Source organism: Mizuhopecten yessoensis, unplaced genomic scaffold (assembly GCF_002113885.1).
Source record: "Mizuhopecten yessoensis strain PY_sf001 unplaced genomic scaffold, ASM211388v2 scaffold10045, whole genome shotgun sequence".
In the NCBI taxonomy this organism is placed as follows: domain Eukaryota; kingdom Metazoa; phylum Mollusca; class Bivalvia; order Pectinida; family Pectinidae; genus Mizuhopecten; species Mizuhopecten yessoensis.
In genome coordinates, this window is record NW_018408351.1 from 244,366 (window position 1) to 272,074 (window position 27,709).

General features: G+C 35.7%; 1 protein-coding gene across 2 annotated transcripts in view; it reads left to right on the forward strand.

Moving 5' to 3' along the window:
- Positions 1–4,490, forward strand: part of LOC110459370 (sonic hedgehog protein A-like) — an 82,273-nt gene extending 77,783 nt beyond the window's left edge. For both annotated transcript variants that reach the window (XM_021511591.1, XM_021511590.1), the window contains exon 5: positions 1,517–4,490. In XM_021511591.1, the coding sequence (XP_021367266.1) occupies positions 1,517–2,190 (674 nt within the window). In that variant the 3' untranslated portion in view covers positions 2,191–4,490. The remainder of the gene's footprint in view (positions 1–1,516) is intronic.
- The last annotated feature ends 23,219 nt before the right edge of the window (positions 4,491–27,709 follow it).

The following is a 27,709-nucleotide window of genomic DNA, read 5'->3' on the forward strand; positions in this document are numbered from 1 at the left end:
CTTTATCACATTTTCTTCGAGGTATCTACAGGATTTTGCATCGATATACATTGGGATACAGGTATATTCTATCGGTATTTGTATACTGTAAGGTTTCAAACATAAGCCTCTCGGTACCAGATTGACCTGACAAACCTGACTACATAGGGCACGGCCTGGATGTTGGCCAATGATCATCCCGATACCACGACCTTACCAGTGTGCACCGACAGGGAAATAGGGACGCGTTTTAATGGTACATTTCGCCATACTTTTACACGCAAATTAACATTCCACAAAGCGTTCTGAATCCTTCTGTCTGAAGGAAACACGGGATGAACGAAATAGTTTTAAAAGTTAAAAGAACACAATGAGGAATGTTGGCATATTTTCACAGAGATTCAGAGTGATTATGAGTGACTTTGTGTCAGGGTCAAAGTCTACCTGTGTATAACCCAAATCGTTGTTTCTTCTTCGATGTATACATCATCACCATAAGTCTTTTATATGTCTTATTAAATCAACAAACTGAAAACCCAAAGCAATAGCAAGTGCACGTTTTAACACCTGAGTAATGTAATACAAAAGCATCGAGTTTACTCAAGCAAGTTTAATCCCTTACCCATATCTCATGCGCATATAACTAAATTTCTGATATAGATATAATTAAGTATAACATTACGATGATATTCATATTACGTGTGTATAAGTTACGACAGTGGGTGGGGACTAGCAGAGCTTGACCCATGAAGAATTTGTTATAGCGATACCCCTCGACCAGACAGAAAACTAAGTCAAAGTCTGCTAGGCAATCAACACATAAACATTGCGGTGAAGATACCCTTCATGTGTCGCTATCACAACTTTGCTTTGACTTATTCAAACTGGGCCAAGAATGATTCTTGTTGATTGAATGTTTGTAAAAGGGCCATACACCCCTATAGACCAGTATGGGCAGTGAAAAGTGTTGGACAAACACTCGGGTGGGTCGGGGACACTGGCAGACGTGTCGGCTGTGTGTAGGAGACCCTTACATATGTAATCACCACCGTCGACTGAGCATGCCGTGTTGAACATGTACTTGATAAGAAGCCATATCTGACAGCCAGCTCCTTGGATGAATACGACTTCCATCAATTAATTTGACAACATGATCTGAATTATCACATAATACCGAGCAATACAGAGTCTCATTAAACAAACCGAGTGACAGACTGAACAGGTATCCCCTCCAAACTCTCTCAACTGTTTATAATGCGATGCTAAATATACATTACAATCTTACTCCTATAATGGACTGTAAGTCAATAGGCAATGTACTCGTTTGCTTACTTAATCAAACATTTTGTTCAGCTGTTCTCAGAAAATGTAATATTTACTCTATAGCCTCTTCAGAAATACTTTCATCACCATCATCCTCATCATCATAGACATCAACTCATAAAGGTTAATTTACTATTATCATCTCAGAAATGTTCATTTACTATCATCATCTCAGAAAAGTTCATTTATTAATCAAATATCTTTACTTTTACAGAATCGTCCGCTGCAATCAAGATTGGAGGCTGTTTTACGGGGAAAGGAACTGTACAAACGCCCGACAGAGGGCGAGTTTTCGTTTCCGACATCAAGGTTGGAGACCAAGTTTTGGCCATGACGAAAGATGGAACTCTTCAATTCAGTGACGTCATCACATTCCTGGACAGGGACGAAAAGAGAAACGGTTTATTCTTCACATTGTTAACAAGCGACGAAAGAACGATAACTCTCACTGATAAACATCTCATTTACACTTCGCCGTCAAACCAAACAACCTTACATTCTTTCCAGGCACGATACGCTGACACTGTTAAAATAGGGCATTATGTTTTAATTGCCGAAAATACAGAAGTTATAAAACCATCAAAAATTATTGACATAAAAATAGGTTTACAAGACGGTGTGTACGCGCCCTTGACTGCAGAGGGCAGCATCGTCGTGGATGACGTTGTGGCCTCGTGCTACGGTGTGATCAATAGTGAACTAATTGCGCATGTGGTGTTTGCGCCAACGCGATTGTTACATACGATTTCACAGCACATATCATTACCGTGGACTCAAACGCATTCTAACGGAACGCATCGCCAACAGGAAGGTGTGAATTGGTATGCAGATTTCTTGTACACAATTGGAAAATACCTTTTAGACAAAGACACACTGTACCTTGTATAGTTTGGGGAACTGTCAGAGCAACACTAACTACCCGGAAAAAAATTGTACATAGCAGTTGACAGCGTCACATATACGCTACAAGCAGGAAGTGTCTCGTGCGCATGACCTACAACTTTGTGTCTGCAACTTCACCATTACCGTGAGTGCTTGGTCTTTCACCTGAGTAGTCAGTGAACTTACCCAAGTGGTACTTCCCTCACACCATCTAGTGACAAAACTAATTGGTACTTCCCTCGCACCATCTAGTGACATAACTAATTGGCACTTCCCTCGCACCATCTAGTGACAGAACTGGCATCAAGTATTTAAACCATTTCAAACATACTATGATGACTATCCCAACGTTTGTCATGGGGGCTTGGTGCATGTTTTTCGAGGAATGTTTGTCTTCTGAAAAAAACACAGTAACACATAGTTTGGCTAGAGACACAAGACATCGTTTATTATTTCACTTTCGTGGAATTGATTTCTCCTCTCACACAGACTAGGTGAGAAGGTGACTGTGTATATAAATATACGTACTGTAATAATGTATATGTAATCATGTGTTCTTACGGTCACGAAAATGGACTAAGAAGATAAGGTGCAAAATATCTTTCCTGACGACTTGGAATGGTAGAATTACTCCCCTTTGATAGTTTACGGATCCGGTTCCTGTGGTATAATGTTTATTATGATTTGTAATCGGGAGCTTTCATACACTGTGACTTATTAGAAAAGGCCGAAACCTGAATGAATGGATGCTACGTAAAACCGAGGCTGTTCACGTTATACGAACACTCGCTATTATTTCTTTTTTACTTCGTCAAATATCGTTGTCAATATAATTGTCCTTTAATTTATTTCATTGCCAGTAGATACATTGTTTATTTAATATGTGTTTGTCATCCATGAACTACATACGATGTATGTGACTTAAATTATTTTTCTAGCATACTATGATCTTTTATCAGAACAAGGCTTTAAGACTTTGCTGGATGTTTGTATATAAAATTATTGTGATCTTAGATGTGTCTACTCGCATTTTGTAATTATGAAACACTTGTATTCATATGGAGATAGCTGTCCACTCATTCGTGTCGTATTTGTCCGCACTGTTTTTACATTAACATTGTAATTATAAAGGAAACATTGATGGCGATTATTCTGAAAACACTTCCTGTATATGTCATGCTGAATTTATCATTTAAATTTCGTGAAATTTTGTTCTTTTTAACTCAAAGAAATCACACATAAATGCCTACTAAATTCACTTATTTGATGAAGCTTTTTGAGTCCTCATTTTGTGTACTGTTCTTGCTCAGTCACGTGATTTCCCTTGGCTTTCATCATGCTCCTTTGTTGAACACCCTCCCTGTGCGTCATATCTCTGCCAGCCCTACCATTCTCTTGTCATAACCATGTTATTATCTGACTAGTGAGAAGGTGGTAGATATTGTCAAGCCACAGTTATCCTGTCGGTCCACGTGTAGGATTGAGAAACAGAATATTGAACGCGCCTGTACTTAAGTAACCCACACTAGTAAGGTCTGGTCACCTTTGAACATTTCATCGTCATGAGCCTCGCTGGTCTATGTAGTCATGAGACGTGTATTCAAATGCATTCCATGTTATTCCAAGGCTAGCAGTTTCTCTATCAGATTTTGTTTTCATTTTTGCTAATTTTGTGTAACGCCAATATACTATTTCAATTCCTATGCCTTAGTTACCTATATAAGGATAACGCAAACAATCTTACGACAGGCTGAGGTGCATTTTATACATACTACTATATTCTATAGACACAGACATTGAGCTCTTCAAAAATTCTGTATAGGACAATTTACTAACTATGTAATTCTTTTAAACTTACATTCTACATTTTTCTAAAACTGCTGCACTACATTCGATAAAAACAAATGTCAGTCTGTCCATTTATCTGTTCGTCCTGTTTACTTTACATGTTCAACGCATGTTTCCCCTGTCAAAATTCATTTCACTTTCGTATAAAACTTGAATATTAACCTTAGCACGTATTATTACGTCGCTCGCAATATGTTCTTTTTCGTGATGTCTGATTTGGTGTAACTTTACTGCAGATAAAGTGTGTTTCGTTAAGCTGAGCACGTGCGCATTATCACCGATTCATTTGACGTCAGAGTGATTGTAGCGCCCCTCATACAAATGTAAGTCACATATCACATCATTTTATGTGACAGATACGCGTATTAGCTTCACGGATATTGTAAGTATTGCTTAATATTTGTTATTTAGCTTTAAAATGTTTTCGAAACAGAACATGATGTTAAATAAATAATGTTTTACGTAATATATGCGTTTTGTTGATTTATCATCATTTATTTTGAAAGAAGGAATGTAACATTACCAAAGGTCCAATAAACGTGACTAGAAATTCCTGTATATACAGTCCATGATAGAGTTGTTGATAATTTGATATTTATACAGACAATAAGAGATCGACAGTGCCCGGCTGGTATGTATACATACATGAAGTCGGTCACCTATAGGGATTACCAGAGCCTGAAATGTCAGTTAATTTAATTTTGAGTATATACGTATACGTATGCTAACAATAATTGGCGTCAATTTCTATATAACGCTGAGGACAAATGTGTATCCGACCTTTTAACTCCTTATTGACTAGGTACTCGTTGCAGCCTCAACCATTCCATCACGAATGTTATCTTATTATTAAAATAAGCAAAGGTCGCCCTATTATTGTAACTAACTGATTATATTAATTGCAATGTATATGATGGTATTTTGATGAACGTGAATAGCAGATTGTAACAATAGGTACAATAGTGAGACTATACATGCGCACATCACACAGTGGAATGTGATACAATTCTTGTCAAGACAATGAAAAAGGGTAAGGCCATCACGTCTCAAAAATTAAAAACACAAAATGGAGAGAAAGAAAATATATCAAACTAAAACACCAACAGAATATGAATTAGTTGGAGCATCAAGTCTTTGAGAAAAAATGGGATGTTCTTTCAGGAAAAATAATATCACCATCATCTGAATGTGAAATAATCGGGCTCTTCAGCGTCATCATAGTTTGGCCAGAAAATCTGAACTGATCAAGTTTATAATAGGACGTTAAACCCTATAAAACAGCAGTAAACGAGGAGATACCAGAACAAAACAACAAACAGCACGCCCCAGATCCTACCACCGCACAAAGCCCAACCAAAGGTCACACCAGGTGTAATGGACAAAACCAAAGGTTAAACCGTGTGTACCAGACATAACCAAAGGTAAAACCAGGTGTACCGGACAAAATCAAAGGTTAAATCAGGTGAACCGGACAAAACCAAAGGTAAAACCAGGTGTACCAGACAAAACCAAAGGTTAAATCAGGTGTACCGGACAAAACCAAAGGTAAAACCGTGTGTACCAGACAAAAACAAAGGTTAAATCAGGTGTACCGGACAAAACCAAGGTAAAACCAGGTGTACCAGACAAAACCAAAGGTTAAACCAGGTGTACCGGACAAAACCAAAGGTAAAACCGTGTGTACCAGACAAAACCAAAGGTTAAATCAGGTGTACCGGACAAAACCAAAGGAAAAACCAGGTATACCAGACTTAACCAAAGGTTAAACTAGGTGTACCAGATATACCCAAAGGTTTAATCAGGTGTACCGGACCAAACCAAGTGTTAAACCAGGTGTACCGGACAAACCAAAGGTTAAACCAGGTTTACCGGACAAACCATAGGTTAAACTGGTGTACTGAACCAAACCAAATGTTAAACCAGCTGTACCGCATAAAACCATAGGTTAAACCATGTGTACCGAACACAACCAAAAGTTAAACCAGGTGTACCGCATAAAACCAAAGGTTTAATCAGGAGAACTGGACCAAACCAAAGGTTAAACTAGGTGAACCGGAAAAAACCAAAAGTCAAACTAGGTGTACCAGACAAAACCAAAGGTAAAACCAGATGTTACAGACATAACTAAAGGTTTAACCAGGTGTACCGGAACTAACCAAATGTTAAACCAGGTGTATGGCATAAAACCAAAGGTTTTATCAGGTGTATCAGACAAAACCAAAGGTAAAACCAGATGTACCAGACATAACTAAAGGTTTAACCCGATGTACCGGAACTAACCAAAAGTTAAACCAGGTGTACCGCATAAAACCAAAGGTTTAATCAGGGGAACTGGACAAAACCAAAGGTCAAACCAAGTGTATCGGACAAAACTAAAGTTGCACCGGGTGTACCGAACAAAATCAAATGTTAAACCAGGTGTACCGGCCAAACCAAATGTCAAACTATATGTACCAGACATAACTAAAGGTTTAACCAGGTGTACCGGAACTAACCAAAACTTCAACCAGGTGTACCGGACCAAACTAAATCTTAAACCAGGTGTACCGGACCAAACCAAAGGTAAAACCAGATGTTACAGACATAACTAAAGGTTTAACCAGGTGTACCGGAACTAACCAAATCTTAAACCAGGTGTATGGCATAAAACCAAAGGTTTAATCAGGTGAACTGGGCAAAACCAAAGGTCAAACCAAGTGTATCGGACAAAACTAAAGTTACACCGGGTGTACCGAACAAAATCAAAGGCTAAACCATGTATAGCGGACAAAACCAAAGGTTTACCCAGGTGTACCGGCCAAACCAAAGGTCAAACTCGATGAACCAGACAAAACCAAAGGTTAAGCCTGGTGTAACGGACCAAACCAAATGTCAAACTATATGTACCAGACATAACTAAAGGTTTAACCAGGTGTACCAGAACTAACCAAAAGTTAAACCAGGTGTACCGCATAAAACCAAAGGTTTTATCAGGTGTACCGGACAACCCCAAAGGTTTAATCAGTTGTACCGGACAAAACGAAATGTTAAACCAGGGGTACCGCGTAAAACCAACGGTTTAATCAGGTGAACCAGACAAAACCAAAGGTAAAACCAGATGTTACAGACATAACCAAAGGTTTAACCAGGTGTACCGGAACTAAGCAAATGTTAAACCAGGTGTACCGCATAAAACCAAAGGTTTAACCAGGTGAACTGGACAAAACCAAAGGTCAAACCAAGTGTATCGGACAAAACTAAAGTTACACCGGGTGTACCGAAAAAAATCAAAGGTCAAACTCGGTGAACCAGACAAAACCAAAGGTTAAGCCTGGTGTAACGGACCAAACCAAATGTTAAACCAGGTGTACCGGCCAAACCAAATGTCAAACTATATGTACCGGACAAAACAAAAGGTCAAACTAGGTGTACCAGACATAATCAAAGGTTTGACAAGGTGTACTGTATCAAACCAAAGGTTAATCCAGGTGTACCGGACCAAACCAAATCTTAAACCAGGTGTACCGGACCAAACCAAAGGTTAAACTAGGTGAACCGGAAAAAAACAAAAGTCAAACTAGGTGTACCAGACAAACCAAAGGTAAAACCAGATGTTACAGTCATAACCAAAGGTTTAACCAGGTGTACCGGAACTAACCAAAAGTTAAACCAGGTGTACCGCATAAAACCAAAGGTTTTATCAGGTGTACCGGACAAAACCAAAGGTTTAATCAGTTGTACCGGACAAAACGAAATGTTAAACCAGGTGTACCGCGTAAAACCAACGTTTAATCAGGTGTACCCGACGAAACCAAATGTTAAACCAGGTGTACCGGACAAAACCAAAGGTTTAACCAGGTGTACCGGATATAACCAAAAGTTGTACCGCATAAAACCAAAGGTATAATCAGGTGTACTGGACAAAACCAAAGGTCAAACCAGGTGTATCGGACAAAACTAAAGTTACACCAGGTGTACCGAACAAAACTAAAGGTTAAACCAGGTGTACCACACTAAACCAAAGGTTAAACCAGGTGTACTGCACAAAACCAAAGGTTTAACCATGTGTACCGGTCAAACCATATGTTAAACAGGTGCACCGCACAAACCTTAGGTTAAACCACGTGTACTGGACATAACCAAAAGTTAAACCAGCTGAACCGCATACAACCAAAGGTTAAACCAGGTGTACAGGAAGGGTGATGATTTCATGCACAACAATTATCACTTATTGTTTATTGTACCGGAAATAATACGAGATACCATAATACTCTGTCACTTCTTAAAATATGCGACGAAGTAACAACATTGGTTGCTGATTCAGGTTGTTACTTTCAAGAAAGTGTAAGTTTACAATCCGAAAATCGAAATTGACACGCTTATCGTAAAGTTTAGTAGGAATCAGTCTCTGCTGGTCAAGTAGTAGGTGAAGATCGAAGAAAGCGACCATAATATACAACATTTGATATAGTGCCCTATCTTGCTAGAATAGCCCATTCTAAAGCGCTTTACAGTACATAGACATACAATTAAAACAATTAAATCAAAAGGTATAGAGATTCAGGGCGATGAAGAATACGAGCTACGTTTTATGGTCGCGTCATGATCTCCTTTATTTCCTTGTGTTATATTAAGGTCGGTTTTTGTGTATTCTCATTAGTGCCCCGTGTTGTATCGTGGTGACAACCCCGGTTCTCGCTGACATTATTAGGACATAGACTTACATGAAACGATGTAGAAGACCTTACCTTTTCATATAGTTCTAGAAATTTATTAAACTGGCTATTTAAGGGTCTCCTTTTGAATATATTCCTTCTGTATTTTTTCTCGGGCTAGCGCTTTCGTGAAGATATTGAAGCATTCAGCAATACTTGTGAAATGTCGCCATTATCAACAGGAAAACCTCAGATACATTCTGTGTATATGTTGTCTGTCAAAATATCATTTTTGGAAGGAACTAAAAGGAACTTAACTGTCTAGGTAGGAACAAAAAGGAACTAAAACTGTCTAGATAGGAACTAAAAGGAACTAAAACTGCATAGATAAGAACTAAAAGGGACTAAAACTGTCTAGGTAGGAACTAAAAAGAACTAAAACTATCTAGGTAGGAACTAAAACTGTCTAGATAGGAACAAAAGGAACTAAAACTGTCTAGATAGGAACAAAAGGAACTAAAACTGTCTAGATAGGAACTTAAAGGAATTAAAACTGTTTGGAAGGAACTAAAAGGAACTAAAACGGTCTAGGTAGAAAATAAAACGAACTAAAACTGCATTGATAGGAATAAAAAGGAACTAAAACTGTCTAGGAAGGAACTAAAAGGAACTTAAACTGCCTAGTTAGGAACTAAAAGGAACTAAAACTATCCAGGCAGGAACTAAAAGGAACTAAAACTATCCAGGCAGGAACTAAAAGGAACTAAAACTATCTAGGTAGGAACTAAAACTGTCTAGATAGGAACTTAAAGGAATTAAAACTGTTTGGAAGGAACTAAAAGGAACTAAAACTGTCTATGTAGGAACAAGAAGGAACTAAAACTATCTAGGTAGGAACTAAAAGGAACTAAAACGGTCTAGGTAGAAAATAAAAGGAACTAAAACTGCATTGATAGGAACTAAAAGGAACTAAAATTGTCTAGGTAGGAACTAAAAGGAACTTAAACTGCCTAAGTAGGAACTAAAAGAAACTAAAACTATCTATGTAGGAACAAAAAGGAACTAAAACTATCTAGGTAGGGACTAAAAGACACTAACACTGTCTAGGTAGGAACTAAAAGGAACTTAAACTGTTTGGAAGGAACTAAAAGGAACTTAACTGTCTAGGTAGGAACTAAAACTGTTTGGAAGGACTTAAAAGGACCTTATTTGTCTAAGTAGGAACAAAAAGGAACTGAAAGGAACAAAAGGAACTAAAACTGCCCCGGTAGGAACTAAAAGGATCTAAACCTGTCTAGGAAGGAACTAAAAGGAAATTAATTGTCTAAGTAGGAACAAAACGGAACTAAAACTGTCTAGCTAAGAACTAAAAGGAACGAACAAAAAGGAACTAAAACGAACTAAAACTGTTTGGAAGGACTTAAAAGGACCTTATTTGTCTAAGTAGGAACAAACAGGCACTAAAACTGTCTAGCTAAGAGCTAAAAGGAACTAAAATCGTCACTGTCTAGGTAGGAACATAAAGGAATTAAAACTATCGAGGTAGTAACAAAAAGGAACTGAAAGGAACAAAAGGAACTAAAACTGCATTGATAAAAACTAAAAGGAACTAAAACGGTCTAGGTAGAAAATAAAAGGAACTAAAACTGCATTGATAAGAACTAAAAGAAACTAAAACTATCTATGAAGGAACAAAAAGGAACTAAAACGAACTAAAACTGTTTGGACGGAACTAAAAGGAACTTTACTGTCTAGGTAGGAATAAAAATGAACTAAAACTGTCTAGATAGGAACAAAAGGAACTAAAACTGCATTGATAGGAACTAAAAGGAACCAAAACTGCCTAATTAGGAACAAAAAGGAACTAAAACTGCATTGATAAAAACTAAAAGGAACTAAAATTGTCGAGGTAGGAACTAAAAGGTTAACTGTCTAGGTGGGAACAAAAAGGAACTAAACCTATCTAGGCAGGAACTAAAAGGAACTAAAATTGTCTAGGTAGGAACTGAAAGGAACTTAAACTGCCTAAGTAGGAACTAAAAGAAACTAAAACTATCTATGAAGGAACAAAAAGGAACTGAAACTATCTAGGTAGGGACTAAAAGACACTAACACGGTCTAGGTAGGAACTAACCCTGTTTGGACGGAACTAAAAGGAACTTAACTGTCTAGGTGGGAACAAAAAGGAACTAAACCTATCTAGGCAGGAACTAAAAGACACTAAAACTCTAAAAGGAACTTTACTGTCTCGGTAGGAATAAAAAGGAACTAAAACTGCATTGATAAAAACTAAAAGGAACTAAAATCGTCACTGTCTAGGTAGGAATAAAAAGGAACTAAAACTGCATTGATAGGAACTAAAAGGAACTCAAACTGTCTAACTAGGAACTAAAAGAAACTAAAATTGTCTAGGTATGAACTAAAATGAACTAAAACTGCCTAGGAAGGAACTAAAAGGAAATTAATTGTCTAAGTAGGAACAAACAGGCACTAAAACTGTCTAGCTAAGAGCTAAAAGGAACTAAAATCGTCACTGTCTAGGTAGGAATAAAAAGGAACTAAAACTGCATTGATAGGAACTAAAAGGAACGAAAACTGCATTGATAAGAACTAAAAGAAACTAAAATTGTCTAGGTATGAACTAAAAGGAACTTAATTGTCTAGGTAGGAACTGAAAGGAACTTAATTGTCTAAGTAGGAACAAAACGGAACTAAAACTGTCTAGCTAAGAACTAAAAGGAACGAACAAAAAGGAACTAAAAGGTAGGAACTAAAAGGTTAACTGTCTAGGTGGGAACAAAAAGGAACTAAAACTATCTAGGTAGGAACTAAAGGAAACTTAAACTATCTAGGCAGGGACTAAAAGACACTAAAACTGTCTAGGTAGGAACAAAAATGAACTAAAACTGTCTAGGTAGGAACTAAAAGGAACCAAAACTGCCTAGTTAGGAACAAAAAGGAACTAAAACTGCATTGATAAGAACTAAAAGGAACTAAAACTGTCTAGGTAGGAACTAAAACGATCTAAACCTGTCTAGGTAGGAACTAAAAGGAACTAAAACTGTCTAGTTAGGAACAAAAAGGAACTAAAACTATAGAGATAGGAACAAAAAGGAACTGAAACAGTCTAGGTAGGAACTAAAAGGAACGAAAACTGCATTGATAAGAACTAAAAGAAACTAAAACTATCTATGTAGGAACAAAAAGGAACTAAAACTATCTAGGTAGGGACTAAAAGACACTTAAACTGTCTAGGTAGGAACTTAAAGGAACTAAAACTGTTTGGAAGGAACTAAAAGGAACTTAATTGTCTAGGTAGGAACAAAAAGGAACTAAAACTGTCTAGCTAAGAGCTAAAAGGAACTAAAATTGTCTAGGTATGAACTAAAAGGAACTTAAACTATCTAGGCAGGGACTAAAAGACACTAAAACTGTCTAGGTAGGAACTAAAAGGATCTAAACCTATCTAGGTAGGAACTAAAAGAGACTAAAATTGTCTAGTTAGGAACTTAAAGGAACTAAAAATGTCTAGGTAGGAACTAAAAGGAACTTAAACTATCTAGGCAGGAACTTAAAGACACTAAAAACTGTCTAGGTAGGAACTAAAAGACACTAAAACTGTCTAGGTAGGAACTAAAAGGATCTAAACCTGTCGAAGTAGGAACTAAAAGGAACTAAAACTGTCTAGGTAGGAACAAAAAGGAATTAAAACTATCGAGGTAGGAACAAAAAGGAACTGAAACAGTCTAGGTAGGAACTAAAAGGAACGAAAACTGCATTGATAAGAACTAAAAGAAACTAAAACTGTCTAGCTAAGAACAAAAAGGAACTTAAACTATCTAGGTAGGAACTAAAACTGTCTAGATAGGAACTAAAAGGAACTAAAACTGTTTGGAAGGAACTAAAAGGAACTTAACTGTCTAGGTAAGAACAAAAAGGAACTAAAACTGTCTAGCTAAGAACTAAAAGGAACTAAAAATTGTCTAGGTGTCTAGGTAGGAACTAAAAGGAACTAAAATTGTCGAGGTAGGAACTAAAAGGAACTAAAACTGTCTAGCTAAGAACTAAAAGGAACTAAAACTATCTAGGTAGGAACTAAAAGGAACTGAAACTGTCTAGATAGTAACTAAAAGGAACTAAAATTGTTTGGAAGGAACTAAAAGGAACTTAACGGTGTAGGTAGGAACAAAAAGGAACTAAAACTGTCTAGCTAAGAACTAAAAGGAACTAAAATTGTCTAGGTAGGAACTAAAAGAAACTTAAACTATCTAGGTGGGAAGAAAAAGTAACTAAAATTGTCTAGGTAGGAACTAAAAGGAACTAAATCTGCCTAGGTAGGAACTATAAGGAACTAAAACTGTCTTGGTAGGTAGGAACAAAAAGGAACTAAAACTGTTTTTAATATGTCACTAAATTCTAAAATATTCCCGGAAATATTGAAACATGGTATTATTATACCTCTGTTCAAAAAGGGTGATAGACACTTGGTGTCAAATTACCGACCAATTACTTTGTTGTCTTGTATAGGTAAGGTTTTTGAAAGAGTTGTATTTAAACACATCTATAATTTTTTCCTCGATCATTCTTTATTTTACGAAAAACAATCTGGTTTTATGATTAATCATTCCACTGTCCATCAGCTAATAGAAATTTACCATAATATATGCTGTTCATTAGAAGAAAAAAAACATACTTGTCTAATTTTTTGTGATATATCGAAGGCTTTTGACCGAGTTTGGCATAGGGGTCTTTTACATAAATTACATGCTTATGGTATTAGAGATGGTTTACTACATTGGTTTAAAAATTACATTTCAAACAGACAACAACAGGTTCTTGTTAAAGGTGTGTATTCTAATATAGGTTACACAAATGCTGGTGTACCACAAGGAAGTGTGTTAGGTCCTCTGTTATTTTTGGTTTATATTAATGATATTGTTGATAATTTAAATTGTATTTCACGCTTATTTGCTGATGATACCTCTTTGATGTATTCTTCGTCTTCTCATGCTGATATTGAAATGTGTGTAAACAGAGATTTGGAAAAACTTGACAAATGGTCACGGGACTGGCTTACTAAATTTAATCAACAGAAAACTGATGTGTTATTTATATCTAATTCGCGAAATATACTTCCTTTACAGATTTGTTTTGGTACTGAGACTCTGAATTGTGTTGAAAGTCATAAACATTTAGGCGTAATATTTAGTGCAGATGCAAAATGGTCTTTACATATTTCCGAAATTCAAAAAACATGCATGAAAAAGGTATCAGTACTACGAAAGTTTAAATTACTGTTGAGTAGGAAAACTTTGTTAAGAATATATAAAGTATTTGTGTTGCCTGTGTTGGAATATGCCTGTGAAGTTTGGGACGGTTGTTCTCTGGCAGATCTAACTAAACTTGAACAAGTTCAGCTTGAAGCAGCAAGAATTATTACTGGCCTACCCTCTTTTTCTAGTAAACAATCACTTTATCAAGAATCCCAACTTGAACCTCTATCTGAAAGAAGAAAACTTAAGAAACTTTCCCTAATGTACAAACTCCATAATAAACAAACACCTTCTTATTTAACTAACATTCTTCCTCCTAAAGTATGCGAACGCAATAGCTACAACTTGAGAAATACTGAAAACTACACTGTTCCCAATTTCCGTCTGTCTAGTTCATTCCAATCCTTTATTCCTTCTTCTATAAGACTATGGAACGATTTACCAAATACTGTCAGAGAGCAGCCATCCGTTAACATTTTTAAATCATCGATTAAGCGTAACCAAGGTTACTTGTTGCCTATTTTTTTTCATGTAGGAAATCGAAAACTAAATATTTTACATACACGATTGCGTCATTCATGTAGTAGTTTAAATTATGATTTGTATAGAGTTAATATTGTAGGTGATCCAATGTGTGCATGTGGAAATGAGTGTGAAAATGCAGTCCATTACTTTTTTGATTGTATGCTGTATATCAGACAAAGACAAATTTTGATTGATGATATCTCACGTTATTGTAATATTTCTCTAAATGTTATTATGTACGGTTCTCCAAATTTGTCAGATGAAGACAATGAAAATATCTTCCATATAGTCCAAACCTACATTAAAAATAGTAACAGATTTTAAGGTCAGTAGTATTATCCTATCATCTCTCTTTCTTATTCTTCTAAATTTCTTTTCTTCCCTTTTCCCTTCCTTTCTTCTTTGTTCATATATATTATAAATATATTTGTTGTTGTTGTCATGTAATCAATATAATGAAATGTATTGGAGAGGGCGTTTCTAAGTTGAGATAACTTGTGCCTAATCCTTTTTGTTGAATGACAAATAAAAAATGTTTTAATCAAAATAAATCAACTAAAACTGTCTAGGTAGGAACTAAAAGGAACTAAAACTGCCTAGGTAGGAACTAAAAGGAACTAAAACTGCCTAGGTAGGAACTAAAAGGAACTAAAACTGTCTAGGTAGGAACTATAAGGAACTAAAACTGTCTAGGTAGGAACAAAAAGGAACTAAAACTATCTAGGCAGGAACTAAAAGACACTAAAACTGTCTAGGTAGGAACTAAAAGGATCTAAACCTGTCTAGGTAGGAACTAAAAGGAACTTAAACTGTCTAGGTAGGAACAAAAATGAACTAAAACTATCGAGGTAGGAACTAAAAGGAACTAAAACTGCATAGGTAGGAACAAAAAGAAACTAAAACTGCATTGATAGGAACTAAAAGAAACTAAAACTATCTATGTAGGAACAAAAAGGAACTAAAACTGCTTAGGTAGGAACTAAAAGGAACTAAAACTGTCTAGCTAAGAACTAAAAGGAACTAAAACTATCTAGTTAGGAACTAAAAGGAACTGAAACTGTCTAGATAGGAACTAAAAGGAACTTAAACTATCTAGACAGGAACTAAAAGACACTAAAACTGTCTAGGTAGGAACGAAAAGGATCTTAACCTGTCTAGGTAGGAACGAAAAGGAACTAAAATTGTCTTATAAAGAACTAAAAGGAACTAAAATCGTCTAGGAAGAAACAAAAAGGAACTAAAACCGTCTAGGTAGGAACTAAAAGACACTAAAACTGTCTAGATAGGAATTAAAGGGAACTAAAACTGTCTAGGTAGAAACAAAAAGGAACTAAAACTGTCGAGGTAGGAACTAAAAGGAACTAAAACTGTCTAGATAGGAATTAAAAGGAACTAAAACTGTCTAGGTAGGAACTAAAAGGAACTAAAACTGTCTGGGTAGGAACAAAAGGGAACTAAAACTGTCTAGATAGGAACTTAAAGGAACTAAAACTGTCTTGTTAAGTAGGAACAAAAAGGAACTAAAACTGTCTAGGTAGGAACAAAAAGGAACTAAAACTATCGAGGTAGGAACTAAAATGAACTAAAACTGTCTAGATAGGAATTAAAAGGAACTAAAACTGTCTAGGTAGGAACTAAAAAGAAATAAAACTGTCTAGGTAGGAACAAAAAGGAACTAAAACTGTCTAGATAGGAATTAAAAGGAACTAAACTGTCTAGGTAGGAACTATAAGCAACTAAAACTGTCTTGGTAGGTAGAAACAAAAAGGAACTAAAACTATCGAGGTAGGAACTAAAAGGAACTAAAACTGTCTAGCTCATAACTAAAAGGAACTAAAACTATGTAGGTAGGAACTAAAAGGAACTTAACTGTCTAGGTAGGAACAAAAAGGAGCTAAAACTGTCTAGCTAAGAACTAAAAGGAACTAAAATTGTCTAGGAAGGAACAAAAAGGAACTAAAACTGTCTAGGTAGGAACAAAAAAGAACTAAAACTATCTAGGCAGGAACTAAAAGACACTAAAACTGTCTAGGTAGAAACTAAAAGGATCTAAACATGTCTAGGTAGGAACTAAAAGGAACTTAACTGTCTAGGTAGGAACAAAAAGGAACTAAAACTGTCTATGTAGGAACTAAAAGGAGCTTAAACTGTCTAGGTAGGAACTAACATAATAGTATGTCGGAGATACTTTAAACAGGTCAGATTTTTCTAAAATCGACGTTGATAAAGATTTAATTGGTGCACCTACCATGGGTCAAAAGCGAAAAATAGCTACTTATGTACATATTAGTCTATCATAGAACTTCCCAGTGTGACTTTGTATACATATCCAACACAATCTACCATTCCTTTAATTTTAGTTCAGGTGACCTATTTTATATACAAAATGTACATAAAAATGTCCAGTTTTGGCCAAGTGTTCATTACTTAGTTACAAAACAGGATTGGCAATTAAATATGTATTGGAATAAAAGATAAAAATCCATTAGATATTTCAAGCATGAGCAAACATATACCACCATAAAAAGACAACAATATTTGGCTAATCATGGATGCATGCTTAATACATTAAATATCAGACCACACTCAATTTGTGAACACATTAAATATAAGACCACACTCAATTTGTGAAAACATTAAATATCAGAACCCACTCAATTTGTGAAAACATTAAATATCAGAACCCACTCAATTTGTGAACATATTAAATATCAGACCAAACTCAATTTGTGAATACATTAAATATCAGACCACACTCAATTTGTGAATACAATAAATATCAGATCACACTCAATTTGTGAATATATTAAATAACAGACCACACTCAATTTGTGAAAACATTAAATATCAGACCACACTCAATTTGTGAATACATTAAATATCAGAACACACTTAATTTATGAAAACATTAAAAATCAGAACCCCCTCAATTTGTGAACATATTAAATATCAGACCAAATTCAATTTGTGAACACATCAAGTATCAGAACACACTCAATTTGTGAACACATTAAATATCAGAACACGCTCAATTTGTGAACACATCAAATATCAGAACACACTCAATTTATGAAAACATTAAAAATCAGAACACACTCAATTTGTGAACACATCAAAAATCAGAACACACTCAATTTGTGAAAACATTAAATATCAGAACACACTCAATTTGTGAACACATCAAGTATCAGAACACACTCAATTTGTGAACACATTAAATATCAGAACACACTCAATTTGTGAAAACATTAAAAATCAGAACACACTCAATTTGTAAACACATTAAATATCAGAACACACTCAATTTGTGAAACACCGTTTATCACACTAAATTAGTCAAACATTGATCTGTTCTTGAACATTTTGGCGTATAAAATGTATCGACTGTTACTACGGGTATGGAACATCTCAACTTAGATACAAACTTAATGCAGGGTGCTCAATATAAAAAAAAAATGAGTTCGGAAAAAAAACAAGATATTAAGATTAAAACATTTCCAGTTTGATTTAACAATGATTTGTTTTTAGTAGCGCGAAACAAAGAGCGGTCGTGGCAGGATCTGTGAGTAATGGTAAAGATTTTGTAGTACATATACTTCAGACGTATAAGAACAATACATATTTGTTCAATGTTGAAATCTGCCAAGGATAATCCAAAAAAGCGTTTGGGGTTTTGTATTTAAAGGTAAAAGAGATAGAATGAAAATAGCCCTGACCAAATCTGACTATTACGTCCTCGTCCAAATCTTCGGGAATTGACCACACTCTTAGCTTTTTCTTCCAAACTGTTTTTAACAGAGATTATTGTAACGAACAGTCATATGTCCGAACTAACATTAGTTTTAAAAACCTAATGTGTGACTTTACTATCATATGTACCGATGTCGATAAAGCACTTTCATCTTTATACACCAAATTTGCTCGTGTTTATGAAAACATATCGCGCTATATTTTTGAAATGTTTTTGAATCTTTTAAGTAACTTTCTCAAATGTGGCAGATTTCCTAAAAATTGATCATAGCAAAAGTAATTCCAATTTTTAAACCTGGCTGTAAAAATATGTATAAAAGTATCGTGCTGTCTCCTTATTGTCCATATTGTTTCAAATATCTGAAAAGCTAGTCGATCAGGCATTTATCGTGTTTGATGAATCCAGTAATCTATGACGAACAGCATGCTTTTAAGTCAAAACTCTCAATAACCACGCGTCAAAGGAATTGGAAAAACATAAGTTTCGTGTCATATATATACTGATCATTCAAATGCGTTTGAAACCTTAAAATGACATAAATTGGTTCAAAACCTGCCAACGTACCAGACACAAAAAAATTGTAAACATTTATGAAACCATTGGAAATGGTCAAGTAAAAGAATTGCGAAGCTATGAAGGACATTCAATTATTTAATTGTCTTTATGAGGAAAAAATCCCTCCCACTGTTGAAAATTCATTTCAAACCAACATACTCATTGAGTTCCTAAGTACTCTCTTTCATAGACATTTCTAGCTCTGTGCGGGTGCCATTTTTTCTCGCATATACATCGTTAGCCTTGTCCGGTCTCCATGTTTTCCTCACACAGACATTGCTAGGTCTGTCCGGTGGCCATTTTTTCTCGTTTAGACTTTGTTAGCTCTGTCCGATCGCCATTTAAAATGAAGGACCTAAAAAGGCAGAGGGAGTCCAGTGAAGGGCGACCAAACAACTCCGAGGAATACAATATTTGGCCTTTGGTGGAAGTGTAGGGAAGCTCAAACTTCCAACACTAGCATGTAACCACGTAAGAGGAGATATAACAGAAATCTACAAGATAACGAATCCAGTATATGTCAGGGACACTAGCAATAGTCTTTAGACTCGGAATAACGTCTACGCCAGGAAAGGTTAGAGATGGAATTATAAACAGGGGGCGAAATCAGGCTCAAAAAACGACTATTTCTCTCTTAGATTGGACGTGTATGGACGGAATATGTAATCAAAGACGACTATTTCTCTCTTAGATTGGACGTGTATGGACGGAATATGTAATCAAAGGACACATAATACTGACATATTTTCAGAACGGATCGTATATGTGCAATCAATGTAATATTGTCAGAGTTAGATAATTTACAGTTGTTCCCGTCACAGAACCGCTTAAACTGCTGCTCTTATTGTTCATATAATAGATCTTTGATAAAAACTAAATACTTCTCCCTGACAAAATTATGTGTGTACTCGATTAATTCATTTCAAACCAACATACTCATTGAGTTCATTTTACACTCAATTTAGGTACAAAAAGGCCTATTTTTGCGGAGATTATTTGATTGAAATAGGAAAGGATGAAAACACATTGATAAAGTATAATAAACTTTAATTATCATTAATAACATCTTTAGTACAATTTAAACAATATGAGAAATATATATTTTACAACAATTCCTATAAAGTGCTCAGTCAATGTGGTAACTCAGTAATTACCTGATGTGATACTAACTGGAGGATCTGACGAGGAGCCTGTGCTATCTGACATTTCATCGTCCATGTACGTGTCAACACACACTATTTCGGGACGGTCTTAATGATTTATTGTTCATCACACACACGTAATTAACAGCACCGCTTTCTGACAAGTCAGCATATTTTTACTGCTGTATACACAATGCCATTGACTGCAGCAGAGTGTTTAAAGCGTTCCTATCTGGGTGTACTATTGATTGCTTTCCGCGGTTGGGAGACAGTGATGTTACCGAAGGTGTTTCACGTGAGCTCATTTCCGGACTCATCACGTCATGGTCAATTTAATGCCCGAGTATCTCTTTCTGCATCTCTACTGTATCGGACATGACATCACAGCAGGAACGCAGAAATCGAGTTTATCTGCTAGACTGATATCACAGGACATACGAACATTGATATAAGCTGCACAGACGTTTTGCTTAATGCCGTTCAAAATTGACATTAAAAAGTGGCGCTTTAAAAGTTGAAACAGTAAAAACACCCTAAATTTCTCTTGTGACGGTTTATTACGGTAGTTGTACCAGACGTTAGGGAGAGCTGAAGTCACATGGTGATGGCGACTTGTAATGTCTATGTAGTTTTAGCTTTACACGGGAACAATTAAGATTTGTTCATTTATAACGCAACAACACGTGCCCGATTTACTATGCTATATCAACATAATAATATAAAAAAATAACATTTTCTATCGTTTGTTCATGCTACAATAAAATAACTTTCTTAACATTTTCTTCAGGTTGGTAAGTATGGATTATGAGAAGTTCTTTTTACACAACCAATAACATTTTCTATGTGACGTTTCGATTACTAGTACGATATGTACACTGTCACCTTCATCAGACAAATGACCAATGAAGCGTATGCACACAAAGGTGTACACCTTTCTGTGCCTTGGTGTGCATTCAATAATTCAATAATATTACATTATTTGATTTCTGGTTATTAGACAATCAACTGTAAACATTCGATTTATCCTAGCAATCAGAGCATAAAAATACAACGCGGACATTGATTTTTATCAGCAACGCGTCGTGTCTTTATGGAAGAATTATGGCATAAAATGAAGAAAAGCTATATCTACGCTACCATTTTATATAACGTGTTGATATTGTACTTTTTGATGCCGAATGATTCCGTTGTCAAGCTTTGAACCAATGAGCGAAAAAGTATGTACCACTCGGATAGAGGACAGTTCGTCCGAATACAGAGGGTAATACAAATGACTGACCTATCTTAAACCTGTTTTTAAACAAACTTTGGAGCCTAATACCAACATTCCAGCAGAAAACTTTATGTCCTAGCATGTGTCTTGCACCGTAACTCCATTTGTGTATGAATCGTATAGATTTTGGTAAATAAACTGACAACTCGACAGATTTGGTGACACGTTGTCATTCACAGAATTGTAAGCTCGTTCGGTCAATGGTTTAACACAAGAAACGCAGTGAAACGTTAAATGCCTTGTTTTTGAGAGCATATGGCTGTTCATTTAATATAATTACTAAACTAATTAATATTACTCAAATACAAATATAAATTTTAGGGTCTATATATACATGGTATAATTTATAACATTAGTTACACGTCTAGATCAAGTATTTTATCTTTAAAATATCCTTATATATTTTTAAGAAGAAGAAGAAAAGGGATATTGTGCAACGTTCATTTATTGAACAGTAAGCACTCGTTTTACTGACACAATTTGTCTAGAGCCAATTTTGGCGCTTTAATGCGGTTTGGGGTTCAGTGAAGGGAATTACACGAAGAAATTCGACAAGCAAAGTGGCAAATCGAATGAGGGCATTATATCGAAGTTTTACTGATCTTCTGATATTATATTGAGATATCATAACAAGAACAAATATACATGTCCTAATAAGGTGTGAAGGTAGTGACAACAAACGGATTGCCGCATCCATGTAAAGCCCAGTATAGCGATGAGAAATGGTACTCAGGGAAACCAGTCTACAAACGTTCAGGGTTGTCAATCAAGTTTATTTTTCCAGTACACATTTTTGGTTACTGTAAAACAAATACGATTTGTTTTCATTAGCGACAGTAGTTCGGAATTTCTGATTATGTATATCAGATTTTCGTTTTTGCAACATCATGCCTGAACTGTTATTTACAGTTTACCTACTTAATAGTCTACGACACAGAACTAGTAACACCGATTTTTGTCCCACGTCTTATCCTCAGCGTGGACGACCAGGTGTTTGATAGAACCGCGATAAACCATTCCATTAAATGTATAGAAATTAAATGTATGATAAGGTGTATACAGATAGGCTTGATCAATAACAAGGAGCGGTGTAGATAGCGAGTTATCATATCATTGGACCTTGTCAGTGTAAGTTTCGGGAGATTCGCATACTTTGCCCTGCAGGAAACAGGCAATGTTAATTCATGTGGCTTGTTTGCGTAGGTGTATCAACAAAATTAAACATACAGGTACGATTTTATCAATACAACACACGAAATTGTTTTAAGTGATACGGTTAAGTTTAATATTGTTTAGGCCCCTAGTTCGCACAGCGGGCCAGTGACCTGGAGTCACAAGGCCGATAACAGCCCCTTATCACTCTCCGACGGAGTTGATGAGACCCGATAAAACCTTTTTGATACATCCCGTTAATTCATAAGGCGCCGATCTAAAACTTTTGCCCGTAATATATATAAAAGATGTTTTATTATTATTATAACACCGTTACGGGACAGGTAAGTTTTACTTGTCCCGCCAGGTAAGAGGTTGGGTGGTACCAGACATCGTCGATAGGTGGCGCCAAATTGCTACCGTAAGGCATGGTCTTTAAGTGGTCAGCGGGAAAATGTTCGATGTAGAATTGTGATTATTTTAATTAGAACATCAAATCGGGATTAAATGTCATAACCAATTATTGTCATTTTCAATGACCCGAAGATATACGTAGCTGAACTTACTCCAATAATAGCCGAGAGAAAACAGCCTCGCAATCGGAGTGGTATGTGGTGCGTGGCCCTCATCAGAACATAGTCTCGATGAACTTGCAGAAATTCTCCGGATTCCGTTTTCATGTGATCGTTCATTCTTATACAATCACTGATTATATACGCTTCAGAAATATAATACGAGTGCCTATGGATAAAGCTTTTGCTTAAAGAGTATATATTGATATTTGTTTCGGTCGATTACTTTGGCTCTGCTTGAGTTGGAAATAGAAAACAAATCGTCGACTCTCTGAGCTGTAACCTAGCGTCATCTAATATTTAACTATCTGTCAGTTTTACATTTGGAATCACACATTACTCCATAGGAGCAAACAGTTTTGAAGTTAAAAATATAGGAGGGAAGGTTTTTACCTGACAGTCTTTGATAATGATAGGTAAAACATGTGACGTTGATTTAGACTCCGTACATTATTCAATTAAGCTGATTATATCAGGTAAGTGCTGCTCAATGACATGCTATTTATTGACTGATACATTAAACCATCAACGAGAAAATTTGAAACATATTCAAAAGTTATTGAATCATATAAGATTATTCTAATAAGAAAACAATCTTAAACTACCCAAACTACCAAACCCCTTATCATAGGGAACACAAACACGTCTCACGGTTTCAGAAGTGCACATCGAATCTGATATAATGAACAACAGGGAAAGGAGAAACGATCACTCTTTAATTACCCTAAAGGTAAAAAAATAATGAACAACCATATCTAAATTGTTCCGAAACATATATAGAGTACATTGAGTTAAACGTGTATATAAAACCCTGCATGACGTTACAAACCCTTTACAACTTTCAGCTTCAACAGAAAAAATGTTTTCAAACTATTATTTCATGTAAACCGTACCCGAAAACAACATAATTAAATGCCTCGCTTCCGGCTATTGCTATGTCACGTTGATGTTGTCAGATCTTCCATGCGACATATCAATGAACGCTTGGTTTTGTGGAACACGTGGTTTTCCGGAGTTGGCGGGAGATGACGTGTAACGCTTGGTGTTGTGGAACACGTGGTTTTCCGGAGTTGGCGGGAGATGACGTGTAACGCTTGGTGTTGTGGAACACGTGGTTTTCCGGAGTTGGCGGGAGATGACGTGTAACGCTTGGTGTTGTGGAACACGTGGTTTTCCGGAGTTGGCGGGAGATGACGTGTAACGCTTGTTGTTGTGGAACACGTGGTTTCGCCTCCGATTTTTCCTGTGGTTATTGACGTCTAACTTTCTATGTCGTGTCCCGTCTCTTCTCGTTGCTCTACATTGACACTAAGTTAGGACTTCTCGTTGCTCTACATTGACACTAAGTTAGGATTTCTCGGTGCGTTGCATTTTCCCCTACTTACGTCACATCGTTTTTATATGTTTTCGTACAATGAGAGAAGAAAATTATGCACTGCATGATGTTATGTTTATTTTCGTTATGGAATTATGTGAAACATTCTCGCTTGAATGACATATCATACTTAAGAATTAGCATACTTAAATGTTTCAAAATTACTATGAATCATAACCCGTTAAACATTTTTTATTTACAGTTGATAATGTTATCATAATTCATATTAACAGCACATATGATCTTTCTTTTGTCAGGAAATGTCCCTTTTACGTTTGTTTTATATATAGTAGATTTTTAGAGGATAGCATTGGAGGTGAATATCAATTATATTCAACTTGTGCGTACCTGTAAATTATCCAACCCATGATTGAAATATAACTGTAAAATATCTAAATGTTGCCTTTTTTTCTTTAAAGTGATAGACTTCCGTGAATAGATAATCCATCTTCCGCCAAAGATATTGAGACGTCATAATAAAAAACATCAGGCTGGCAGTGACGTCACATGTGACAAAACTAATTATTATTTTTACACTAAACAGTTTAGTTTGAAAATTTTAAAAAATGGTAATCAAAAACAGTGGACAATATCAACTTTAATTGTAATGAATCACTGTAAAACCTTATATTTACAGGTACATTGTAATTAACACCATTCAATTAGCCCGTCCTCATGATTATCACTGAAGTGATTCATCCGTTACCTTTACATTAAATACCCCTTCTCGTGTGTATAGCATTGACTGTTTTGTCGATGTTCCTGTGTGTATGTGTTCGTTTCGTGCATATTGTCGTGTATGTTGCATTATCTATTTCGAGAGCTTCTCTTTGTACATCGCATTTCGTATAACAGCTAGGGTGGTATGTATTGCGTTCTTGGAGACTTACACATTGGCAACATACGCATATAAAATCAAAAATGTTTTTGTTAATGATTAATAGGCATAAATTAAATTTCGAGTGTCTCCTAATCACGACGGAGTATCCTTGAATTTCTATCACTTAATTGTAAATTTCTATACATGTCTGATTTCACTGACATTTCGATAGCTAGGTTACGTCGACCTTCGTTTAAGATCTACTATCTCACCATAACCTCAACACAGCGTCAACAACTTCATTCAAAATAAGAGCATTCCTATTATAATAGTGGAGTTTTGAGATGCTGCCGATATACTTATCCCATATTTCTTATTAGTCTGTCAGCCTCCCATTTTCATCTTCAGTAACCTTGCTTGTCTGTCTGTCGTTGCCACGATACAGAGCCGGACATGGCGTGCGCTGCACTTTGTCTGTAGACGGTATACAGAGCCCGTGCACTAAATGCTGTTTGTCATTACATTCCTATGAAATATAATTGTTCGATGTCTGCTTAAATCACCATCAGATAAATAAATTGTTCAATTTTTGCTAGTATATTATTTTCTGTGGATTGCCGGAAGATTAGAGAGATACAAAAAAAACAAGGCAGTAGTCTGATTGATAGGCAAGTTCCGGAAACAGACAGCCACATCAGGTTTAATACGTAACACTTCTACTGACAGCTATATCATATCGAATATGTACATCTCGTAAATACGAAATTATTTCTAAATTGAAAATCTTTTATTTGTTGCTTTGATAATCGTAGAAAGCACATTATACTTCAACATGGCGTTTGATTGTGTCTAGAATTGCTTTCGTGTTAAACCACCCACGTGGTGGATTTACGCCACGTGGGTAGTCGGTGTTTATGCCAACAATCATGTAGGAGGATTTCGGTACAAATATTCAGTTTTCAACATATTTTTTCTTGAAAAGTTATTTGTCGGTAATCTAAAATTTATCTTTCTCGCGTCAGAAAATCCTAACTAGACGATACTCTTACCATCATTTAAAGTTTTGTCATTAATTTTACTTTCGTTTATTCCTAAAATACCGAACATTTTCCATGCTAACGATTATTTTCTATCTAACGTCTACACATGAATTTCGTATCACACATTAATTTCTATGATCATCGATTTGTTTTTATTCCGTTTTATCCTTCAATTCAATATATATGGTCACATGGAATCAAACTGAGGCAGAAAAATGATAAACTTGAGATATCAATTAAATGCAGAAGATATACACGGGTTACCAATTATCGGTTATGACGTGTAGCTATGAGTTTTTAATACATTTCCGAGGATACTGCCTGGGATCGTTGTACACTTTGAATATTGTTTCAGCCTACATAACATATACATCACTTTATGAAGGCTTTATGAGGCTTACTTACAGAACAAAACAGATACGGAGAAAAGTATAAACCAATACGTCATATTCGTTTACACAAATCAATTTGAAATTCAAAAAGTAGTAAGTGCATTTACATTATTATCACAGAGAGAATAAAGAATGCAATATGAGTAGGCAGGAAGTTTGGCATTATGTCTGATGTATTTGCCATAATGTGGGATTGTAAAAGTGAAGAAGGGAAAACAGGTTCCACGCTGTCATTACAAAAGGCCAAAATGCAACCACAAATCCGATACAAAAACAACAGGAACTGAGAACATACAAAAATAAAGGAAAGGCAACATGAACATAAAAGCCAGCAAAACCATGGAGGCAACTTCAAGTCTTCATATTGTGCACTGCTGTATGTTTTCGTGGTTTCGAGCCATTTAGATAGTTTTCATGGGCGTCCCATACAAAAAAAAAAAGAATAAAAAAACAGAAAATCATTTAAATATGGAAGAGAAACTGTATAAGCTCTAAGCTTATTTCCCAATCTCTCTGAAATAACATATACACAAGTAGCTTGTCTGATTATTGAGTAAAATACTTAATAAACCAAATTAGTTTGTATTTATTTTCGTGGTTCAATACCAACCACGACAACCACTAATGTTTTACACAACGAACACGTTATGTAGAATATAGGGCATTCATCTTGATGTTTCCAGTCAATTCGGTAAAATTCGATGGGTCGGAAGCGATTTTAATCTTAATAACCAGTCTGTATTAGGTTAGACAATAAAAGAGGGGTTTTCCGAAATGGCCCCTCCTTTGATTTCAAGGATAGACCTAACTCTTTTTCCAAAAAGACAAATGTTGTCAAGATATCAATGCTTTTGAAGGATCATTAATTCAGTTGTCAGATTCCAAGACAACTTTTTTGGCAATCTCAATGGAATTCAGAGATTGAGTGTTTGTTTGTTTCTTTGTTTTTATATATATTTAAAAATCAGACGCCCTATTAACAACTGATGACATTTACAGATAATGTTTTGTAAGATGCAAGAGTATGAAAGTGTTCGAATGTCAGACTTGGAAAAAAAAAAGAAACATGATGCAAGGCTTTGAGTTTGTTTTCAAACTGGTAATTTTATATTCACTAGAAAAGTACTTTTTTCAATCTTTGTCATTTCTATTTAGCCCTTGGGTGCAACTGTT